The sequence below is a fragment of the Neovison vison genome, chromosome 2, assembly GCF_020171115.1.
Source record: "Neovison vison isolate M4711 chromosome 2, ASM_NN_V1, whole genome shotgun sequence".
NCBI lineage: Eukaryota > Metazoa > Chordata > Mammalia > Carnivora > Mustelidae > Neogale > Neogale vison.
Window position 1 is genome coordinate 201,221,817 of NC_058092.1, and position 10,358 is coordinate 201,232,174.

Sequence of the window (10,358 nt, forward strand, 5' to 3'; positions counted from 1 at the left end):
ACTCCCATTGTAAAAGACAAATCCAGTTGCCCCTCTTTCTGCCTGCTCACTCATTAAGCTGGGGGCACTCGGGGCCCTGAGAATCATATCCAGCCCCGGGCTTGGTTATCAGGCGTTATGGGGGCAGGCCGTTGATCTGCTGCCTCTCTCCCGCAAGCACTGGGTATATAGCAAGTTGTCTTAGCTTCCTTACATGTAAAATGGAGATAATAATGCCTATTTTGGGGGTCATGATGGGGATTTTGGGAGTACTTCACACAGTGCTTGGCACCCAGTAAGTGGGAACAACAATTATTATTATTGTCCTTATAATCATGATGGACCTGAGCTGCTTCTTCCTCCCTCTTAGCCCAGATTCAAAGGTGTCTTGGTTCTCATTTCAAGAGTGGGGCAAGTAGCTTAAGGGCAAGGTCAAGCTGCTCAGGGCCTTTAGAGCAGGAGAGGCTCATTACTGATTACCCTTTATACATACATATATAAATATATATATATTATTTATATATATATATAAATATTATATATTTAAGGTAAATCCAGTGAACAGTTAGTGGGAGTCCAGACTAGCAGGATTTAAGAACATGTCCTGAAAAGGGGGCCTATAATAGTGCTTCACCAGCTCTGTGGTTTTTAAAAATTTCCATTCCATCACAGACTGATATTTTTGTAAAATACAATAAAAATTAACTATAGGAAAAATGAAATAAAAAACAAACCAAGGACATTCAAAACAAAGCCTCGTCTTTATTATAAGATGCAACAGTCACAGAATAATTCTTGCAAGTTACTATAAAAGCTTGTAAATGCCTACTTTCAGTCTCTGTACTTATCTCATTAAAGACCAACACCCACAAGTTCTTAGCCCACACTCAGAACCCCTTCTGGCTGAGGCAGCTCCAGTCCAGGGCTGGAACTGGGGCCCACAGAGGAAGATCAATAGGGCACCTCTTTGTTCTCCAGTGGGGGTGGAAAGCCATCCAGTAGCTGCAGCCTGAGTGAAAGGCCAGTGAAGGCAAGATAAGTATTAATTGTAACAATAGCTGTCCCTGGCTGTAGGAGACACTGTTGTGGGGACTCGACATTTATCATTTCTAACACACCTCTTTCTCTGGCACCTGGCTCTGAGAAATTGGGTCTCTTCAGTTCCAGTGGTATGAGTAAGTCAGAACATGTGAAACTGCACGTACCAAGTTTCAAAAGGTGTAAGCTCCATTTCTCCTGGCCCTGAGGGTGTTGGACATTTACTGCTGTGACTGATGGAACTTTTGGGAACATAGCAGGTGACCAGGTGACAAGACCTAGACTAAATGCCCCAAAGCTCGGGAGTGGGGGTTGATGACAAAACACTAATATGAGTGCCTTACTGAAGCTTTCTTTCCACATAGGTGTTCTGGATCCCCAGGACCACAGTGATGGGCCCCTGACCATTATGTTCACCCCAGGTGCCATGGGGAAGTGTTAGATGGCAGAGGTTACCATGTCACTCATGGGCTGGGCCCCTTCATTTCCAAGTTGTCCCAAGGTTGGTTGTTGTGCTATGTCATGGATTAAAGATGGCCATAAATTCCTTGACATTCTTTCCATTAGGAGGTGGGGAATGTCCCCTTTGAGTCTGGGTACGTTCTGTGATCTATTCTATCGCTTGGACCAATAGAATATGGTGGAAGTTACCCTCCACCAGTTTCCAGGCTTGGGCAGGAAGAGACTGGCAGTTTCCACCTCCTGTCTCTTCGAGTACTTGCTCTTGGAAGCCGGCCACTGCACAAGAAGTGCAACTATCCTGTGACCGCCAAACTATGAGAAGCCCAATGCCATAGAGAAGGCTTCAAGAATGAGATTCCAGGTGGAAAGAGAGGCCAGGGAGCCCTGAGGCACTAGGCATGTGTGGGAAGAACCATCTTAAAAGTGAGCCTTCTAGTCCTTCCCCCTTAGCTAATGCTTCACGGCTCACAGATAAACTGCCCAGCTGAGCCGTTCCGAGATTTCTGACCCATAAGATCATGCACAGAAGAAAATGGCCATTTAAAGCCACTAGACTGTTACACACAATTGATAAGTGGGGTGGATAGCTCCTAGGTGTCCCTCCAGATCTACCTTGTCTTTTCCCTGAAGACCCTCATCTTGTCCTTGATGGGAATGAACTGCATTGATGGGCTTCATAATGGGTTAGCCACTGGGAACCCTGACCAGGGAGAGGAGGCCGTGGGAGAATGAGGAGAGGACATAACTCCCCAGGTCCTCTCTCAGTACTACCCCAGTGTCTGCACCGGTGATGCAGTGTCTGCATCTCTACTGGGAGCCATAGCTACTCCCAAGGGAGCGCTGTCTGGAGGACACTTCCCTTCTTGGACTAATCTGGCTTTCCTTCTCTCTCCTCACACTACCAGGACTAGCAGTGCCAATGGCCTCCACACTGGTGTGCTTCCCTGGACATTGGTCTTTCTAAACACCCTCATTTGAATGGGCCATACTTTTTTTGCTGGAAAGGGATTTAGGGTATGTGGGAAGAGGGACCGTCCTACCAAGACCCTGGGTGGGAGTGGCAGGAAAGAGACCAGGAGCTAGTGTTTTTCAAATACTAGAGAAAGAGAAGAACCTTGTCTACAACTGTTCACATTCTGGCCACCACAAGACAGAGTGAATTTTGTGATTTTTTTTTTTTTTGTCATGAGGCCAGGAGACAAAAAAAATCTTTCTAGCTCCACTCACTCAGTTTTGAAATATTTTTAAAATTTGGTTTCTTAAATTCCATGTGAGAAGCAAGGGGATGTGGCCTGATAGTTTAAGAACACGAAGTAGAAAAGAACTTCCTCCTCTGTCTTGGTTTTCTTAGATAAAAAATTGGGGTAGTAATCATTTCCATTTTACCTTCACCTTCTGTGAACAATTAATGATCTAGTGATAGGAATGCGCTTTCGACTAGGAAGTAGTAAACATCTTATGGGTAAAACATCTGTCCTCTTCCTCATTATTATAGTGGTACACAGCTTTGAAGATTTCTCATTCGGGTTTTAGAGTATGAGAAAACTGAAGGGCCATGACTTGAAGTCAGAATTTTGCTAAGGCATGGGTTTGACTCCCATACGCTAAGAGGCTAGTGTGGAAGGGGGGAGTCATTCAGAGGGAGAGTGGCCTTAGCTGACCTTTGCCATCCATCCCTCTCTCTGTTCCTCCATACCGGGCCAACTCCCTATCTCTTATGAGGAATGCTCTTCCAGGGAAGTGCTGGGTTGGGGTCTGTATACTAGAGGGTCTTATTTAAGAGGGTAGATTTTAGGTTCTTTTTTTTAGCAAAATGTAGGACTTCTGGTTTAACAAATGGTGAACATGACTGCCGGGTCTGGCCATGGGACACTCCTATCAACCTCCTCCCCTCCCAGACCTGTGTGGGGTGTCTTGGAGCCCAAGCTCCACTATGACCCCCAGAGAGGAAAACTGGAGAATTCCCTTGGAAACAGCCCATGTCGGGAGATGTCCTGCAGGCATGTGCTATGAGGGACCCTCCGGCAAAGAGGGAGTCATAAGCTTGCCCCTGAAGAACAGCAGCACAGATGGAAGACAGCTGAGCACGCGGCCAGGGGCCTCTCCCTCCACCCTCTGCGTGTGGGGCTTGTTAGTACACTGAGGAAGGTCACAGCACCTGCCGGTGCATCGAGACTCAGAGCAGCAGTGTTGCTATTCCCCTGCATACAGTTCTTGGGGGAAGGAGGGCCTGCGAGGTCCATCCGTCCCTGGGAAGCTCCAGAGTGGACACTCACCGCGCCCGTCTCTCAGCACGATCTCGCCCTCGCCGGTGATCCAGCGGTAGCATGGGAACTCGATGTAATCTCCGTAGGGCGTCTTCAGCGTGATGTACTTAAGGTACCAGTCATCATGGAGCCAGTATTTGCGCTTCTCGATCTTGACCAGCTGGATTTCGCCCAGTTCTTCGTCCACTGTCACATCATAGGAATCAACCTGAGAGGAGAAAAAGGCAAATCAGATTGTTTGGGGGTTTCCTGAGTCTTTGTATCACCTCTTAGTTCATTTAGCTAAGACACTGTCCGAATGCCTGCCCTTGGCAAGGCTCCATGCTGCACCTGGGAGACACACGGGGACAAATCCTGGCTCCGCCTTTTCGGAGACAGAGGTCTAGTGAGTGAGGGATGGATGGGGACATTCATCACATTCAGAGTGGGACATTCTTCTGTCTGCACATGGTTCAGGCTGGAAGAGGGGAGACTCCAGGGAGGGATGCCCTCTGCTAGGCTGTGCTTGGTAAGAGTCCTCTGCAGCTGCCCCTGCTCACAATGAGGGCAGGGGGGCGGCTGGCCTTCCCGCCCTGCAGACTGGAGAGGGCAAACTAGTCCTTGCATGCTTGGAGGCCCTTTACATCTTACAAAAGGCTTACTGACAATTGCTATGGACCCCTACAATGACGTGAGGATGAGGGGCAGTCATGACTGTGTCACAGATGAAGATATAGAGGCTTACTAAGTTCCACTTCAGCTATTCATTGACAGATGGAGTTCTAGTCCAGACCTTTCCAGTACAGCTACTCCATGTCTCCCTTGTTCTCTGGGGAGCAAATAACAGTGAAAATGAAGAGCCTCAGGTATAAGAGAAGTTTCACAGATACACATCATCCTAGGGCATCCTCTGTCACTGAGCCACAGAAAGGTCAAGAAAATCAGATAAGCGGTACCCATGAGATCTGTGGGAGTGGTGGGCTGAGGTTCGTCTTGCTGCTAGAAGGTGCCACCCTAGGCCCTGTGCAGACTTCCCACCAGGTCCCTGAGCTGCTCAGTGCTTTGTGCTGCCAGGCTCCTGACTCTGGGAGATGGGCAGGCAACCCTTCCAAGGCTCTGGGGTGATCTGTGTGTCTGCAACTCTTGGTGGCAGAGGAAAAGGAAGGAAGAGAGCTCAAGCATTACATCGGGTGTTCTATATACTAGCAGGTTTGGGAAGCCCTGCACTCGGTTGCCCCCCCGCCCTGCCACGGTTGCCCCCCCCCCCCCCGCCAAGGTACTTTCTAAGCCGGATTTCACCAGTCCTTGAGATTTTTCATTGGTGGCAGAACCTAGAACCTATCTCAGTGTGATAGTGAAGTAAATGGAGGGGGCGAGGGATTCATCCTGCATATGATCCCATGGTCTCTGTCTCCAACCTTCTCCCACCAAGCTGCCAGAGGAACCCCAGGGAGGACTTCCTAAGAGGAATGGGAAGTTGGGTATTTTTAGCAAACCTCTTGGTTCTGAGTGCAGTGAGCAGCTCGCATGTTGCGGTTACTGAAGATGCCAGACACTTGTGGTCAGAAAGTGGAAGTCTCTTCCCTGTGCCCTGTGGTCTGGGCCTGGGTCCTCAGAATGTTTCTGAGGACCAAGGAGCCAGGCCTCTGTGCTGGGATGACATTTCTTGGTCCCTAACAGGTGCACAAGCATATCTGTGCTGCCAGAATGCACCCTCCTGCAAAGTGAAAGAACCCTTCTTTCCCACAGTGTGTCTGCGGGAGAGCAGAATGCATAGGTGAGGTCACAGACAGCACTGACCCCCAGGCTGTGGGACTTCAGCTGAGTAGTTTATCTGTACTGCAGGGTGCTAATCCCTTGGGAAGAAGCCAGGAAGCCCCAGGGTGCAGGAGCCCTAGTAAAGGGCTGGATGACCCAAGGAGCTGGGAGGAGAAGAGGAAAGGAAGGACACAGCTCTTCCGGGGTGACTTCTGGTGTGGGAGAGAATGGAGACCCCTGAGCTGAGGCATCAGTAGGCCAAGTGGTAAGGTTTCGGAGGTGAGGTCAATGGGGAGGGGAAGGAATCGGCAAGGCATTTATCTGTAGAGAACAGAGAGCAAGACTCCTTAGGTGGGGAATGCATATTTAGAAGGAGGAGGTTAGAGCCTGGAGCTCCTTGGGCTAGAGGTGCTCAGATGATAAAGACGGACATGAAGTCAGGGAAACGTGCGATTCCCCAGCCTTATCTCACAGAAGGGCCAGTTTTCTGATTTTACTTGTTACTTTCAATGCTTTATTGGTTATGTGGTTTTAAGGCTTTTGAATATTTCATCAATGTGTTAGCTGGTCACTTTTTTTTTTTTTTAAAGATTTTATTTATTTATTTGAGAGAGAGAGACAGTGAGAGAGAGCATGAGCGAGGAGAAGGTCAGAGAGCGAAGCAGACTCCCCATGGAGCTGGGAGCCTGATGTGGGACTCGATCCCGGGACTCCAGGATCACGCCCTGAGCCGAAGGCAGTCGTCCAACCAACTGAGCCACCCAGGCGTCCCAGCTGGTCACTTTTTATTTCATCTTTATATGAGCATTTTTAGAAAGGTTTTGTTTCTGTCCCAGATCCCTGTTGTTGCTCGGACAAGAAGAGGGATCTCTCTGCTCAAGCAGAGACAGAAGAGAGACCTGAGGCCCAGCCTGGGATGCTTTTCTTGGTGGAAGCTAATGAGGGGCTGGGCAGGGAGAGGGGGATGTTGTGAAGCAGAGAAGAGGGAACTCGGGGTGGGGGGGGACTGGAAGACAGAGTGAGAGGGAGAAATTGCAGCAGAAAAGAAGAGAGAAATGGGGGACACTGGGGCTTGGTGGGGACTAGGGAGTAGAGGAAGGAAGAAAAGGAGGAACAGGAGGCAGAATCTAGGAAGAGAGGACAGAGAGGGAAGACTGGGGAATATAGATGGACGTTCATAAGGAAATGTTTATTCTTCATTAATCAGTAATTCTTATTATTGAGGAAGAGTTATTCTAGAGTGTTCTCTTCATAGAAATTAATAAGGTTAACATTCCCTGAATATATGAGGGGTACATAGAGTTGTAAGACTTGTCTTTACTCACCAAATATATTCAAGGACAATATATTAAACACTTCTGTATTGTCCCTAGCTTTCCTAAGAGTGCTGTCTTGGAATGAAAGTGGCTCAAGTGACTTCCCAGAGATCTTTGGATCAAGAAAAGTCATCCCATCTGCCTTGAACAGCTTTCAGGTGAAAGAAGTAAGGAAACAAATCAATTTGCCAAATTTGCCCAGCCTCAGGCCAGTCTCTGAGCTGTCTGGGTCCATGGTCTGGGCATTCCCAAGCAGGAAGTGGGGAGCTCCGGAGGGGGAGACCATTTACAGGAGCGTCTCACCTTTGGAGAACGATTCCTAGTCCTGACCCAAATCAGTATGTGGAACTCTGATGAGTATAAGTGGGGCTCTGTAACTCAAATTGTGGAGAAGAAATCAGTCCTACTGTTTGACAGAATTTTACAGAGGTATGTGGGTGTTGATGTGCCAAAGACCTAGAAATGACTGAACTAGCTGGTAACAGTCCTTATTGTTGTGACTGTAACTGTTGTTAACCATAATGATTCGGACACTTTTCCAAGTAAAATGGGATAGCCAATTCCTCTAGAGCAAGTATCTTCTCTAAGGTTTCTTTTTCACCTTTACCCAACAGGGACAGACTGTCCTTAAAGAGCCACTGGCTGGAGAATGGGGAAGTAACACTGGGCTGTGCAAGACAAAGTGTGGAGTAACTTTGTACCAACAGGAACTTTCTCAAAAGTGGATTTTTATCAGAGCCTTTAGGACCCAGCTGATTCCTCTGCAGCCTAGCAGCCTTCCTAACTTGCCCTCTCTCACCCTAATGGAAATGTGACATGCAAACCTCTCCTGAAATTTGCTTCTGGGGCGCTCACTGAAGGTGTTTAGTCATAGTGTCATTTGAATGAAATCTCAAGGGGAACAGAACAGTGCTTTCAGCCCTCTTCTAATGACCCTGTTATGGCCACACCGCAGTGTCTTCTTTGGGTAGACTCTGCATATGGGGCACTCTGCGCTGCACGGCGTGAGCACATTGGTGTGTTTAGAGGATAATGAGGCCCACCATGGCCCCCTTATGAAGGGAAAGTAGTCTGCACTCAGTCTTCCTCCCTGAGATGTTGGGAAAACCATGAAAGAATGGAAGTAAATGAAGGTGCTTCAGAAATGGCAGAAGGTGTCATCTTCCCAAGTGGATGTCTCATTGCCCTCCCTCCCACCCCTCTGTCCTCAGGCCCAGTTCCCTAATGGGGGAACCCAGACAACAAATGGTTGTATTTATACTCAACACCTCGCTCTTCCTGAAGGGAACTTCAGCTGGGCTAACATGCCGAACTTAGCTAATTGCCAAGTTGGCTAATAACAAGGTTCTGAAGCTCTTGGGGGGAGGAATCAAGCCCACTCCAAGTTTGGAAATGGGGAAAGGAGTGGACTATTATTTACTTACTGCAGCCTCTACAGACCTAAAACCTAATTCTCAAATTTTATTTAAGAAGAATTCAGTTGAACCATATGAAATTCCTGGTTTTGTTTATCAAAAATTGTCAACTCTGAGCAATTTCATAGGGTTCAATCCAATAATCAACTAATTGGCGAAAAGAACGTTTAGTGAAGTCTAGATCTTTCTGGCCCAGTTCCGGAGCTGGGGGGTGACAGATGGGAACATTCCCTGCGCACCTACCTAAAACGTGTTGGGACCGTCAGAATAATCATACAATGAACACTTCCTATGCACTTGGCAGTAGACTGGGCAAGTCACTAAATGCTCGGTAAAGACCATGAGCTGCCATGCTCACTGAGAAAGCCACGGGGCTGGAATTCCTGCCCAGGTCAGCATCAGGAGCTCACTTATAAATGTGGCCACCTGTGCATGGCCTTATATAGTACTTGGCAGCACAGATTAGAGGTACAGTAAACACTGGCTCCCTTTGTTCCCTGGACTCCCCCAGCTCCAGAGTATCTAGTGACAAGGGGAGAGGAGAAGCCCTCCTTTCTCTTCTTGCTCCGCTGAGCCCTCACACCTGGGGTTCAAGCATTCCCTGGTGAATACTCTGTGGGGAGTCAGATATCTCCAGGTTGCAAAAGGCTTCGTGCTTGAGTTTTCCCGTTCCTACCCTCTAAATTCCTCTGGGGACCTGTCTGAGAATGCCAGGAACCCAGATGTGAAGACACCTACAAGTATCACTCTGGACCAGCAGCCGCGCTTGGGCTCACGCAGATTCCTGGGCCAGCTTGAAGTCATCACTTTCATTTTACATTTGGGGAAACTGAGGTCCAGTGAGGAGGCAGAGTGAACTAGCAGTCGTGCCCTAATTCAACCCAGGTCTCTGAACTTCCAGACCTGTGCCTTCTTCCCAAAGCTCGAGGCTGCTCCGAGGTGCCATCTGTGCTTCATAGCAGGGCAAGGACCACACAATCCCCCAGACCCCCACACCCCACAACCTGTGGAAGGAGCCCTATGAAATGGGGCACAAGCATGCCCACAGCACTTGCCCAGTTAAGGGACCTTTCAGAGCCTCGGAATCCTGTCTGTGAACTGGAGAGCAGACCTTGCACCTTCTCCTGGGGGAGAAGCTCCGCGCGCTGCAGACCTCACTCTGCAAGCCTCCCGCCCCGGAACTTGGGTCCCAGCCGCCCCGACGTGGTCCCGGACACTCCCTTAGCCCGGTCCCTAACCACTCCAGCGGGTCCCGGGGGCTCCCCCGGCTCGGTCTGTGCCGCCCCGACGGGGCCGCGGGTGTCCCCAGCCCGGTCGGTCCCAGCCTCGCGCCCCTACCGCGCCGCGCTCAAAGTCGTTGTAGAAGGGCTTGTCCAGCAGGTGCTTCTCGCTGCAGCCCGCAGAACCCACGAGGCTGAGGTAGATGTAGTCGTCGGTGCCAGCGAACCACTGGCTGCCGGTGGCCACGGTGACGGTGTAGGACGGCATGGCAGAGGACGCGAACTCTCGGAGCCTCGGTGCTGCTGGTCCAAGCGCGTCTGCACTGCAGCTGCCTCTTCCCCCGCCCTCCGCCAAGCCAGACCCAACCCTCCCGGGACCCCACAAGCCCGGCCCCGCCCCCGCCCCGCCCCGCCCCGCCCCGCCCCTGCCGCTCTGATGGCTGGGACCCGCGGCGGACGTGGTAGGGGTCGCGCGTTCCTGCTTTTCACCCCATGGGCCTGGTGTCTGTTTTAGCCGGCTGGGGACTGGGGACACCTCAGCTGCCGTCCCCTCACCCCTGCATCCGTTCATTCACTCACTCAGCCTCCCATTCATTGTTCTCACCCTTCACCCTTCCTGCCTCAGCGTCATGCTCCCGGAAGCCCCTAGGCGACCCCTTAAAATGAGACGTCGTGTCTACTCTCACCAGGTTCCGGTTGTGCCTGGGGCGATTACCCATGCCATGGTTTTTTAGACTAGGGGTGCTCTGGGAGTCTACAGGGGAAAGGCGGACTCACCTGGGGATACCAGAAGGCTTCTTGGAGGAAGCTGCACCAGAGCTGATACGGAGAGTGGTATCTGGAACACAGACTTCGGGCAGCTCTGGGATCTTCACAGGCTTGGCTGAGTGTCACCCTGGGCAAGCTGCACGTGGGCACCCAGGT

General features: G+C 50.3%; 1 protein-coding gene across 1 annotated transcript in view; it reads right to left on the bottom strand.

Annotated features, from left to right (window-relative positions):
• Positions 1-9,770, bottom strand: part of ALOX5 (arachidonate 5-lipoxygenase) — a 46,545-nt gene extending 36,775 nt beyond the window's left edge. The window contains exons 1-2 of the mRNA XM_044240034.1: positions 9,553-9,770; positions 3,756-3,954 (exon numbers count right to left, since the gene is read on the bottom strand). Of these exons, the coding sequence (XP_044095969.1) occupies positions 3,756-3,954; positions 9,553-9,702 (349 nt within the window). The 5' untranslated portion in view covers positions 9,703-9,770. The remainder of the gene's footprint in view (positions 1-3,755; positions 3,955-9,552) is intronic.
• Between the last annotated feature and the right edge of the window lie 588 nt (positions 9,771-10,358).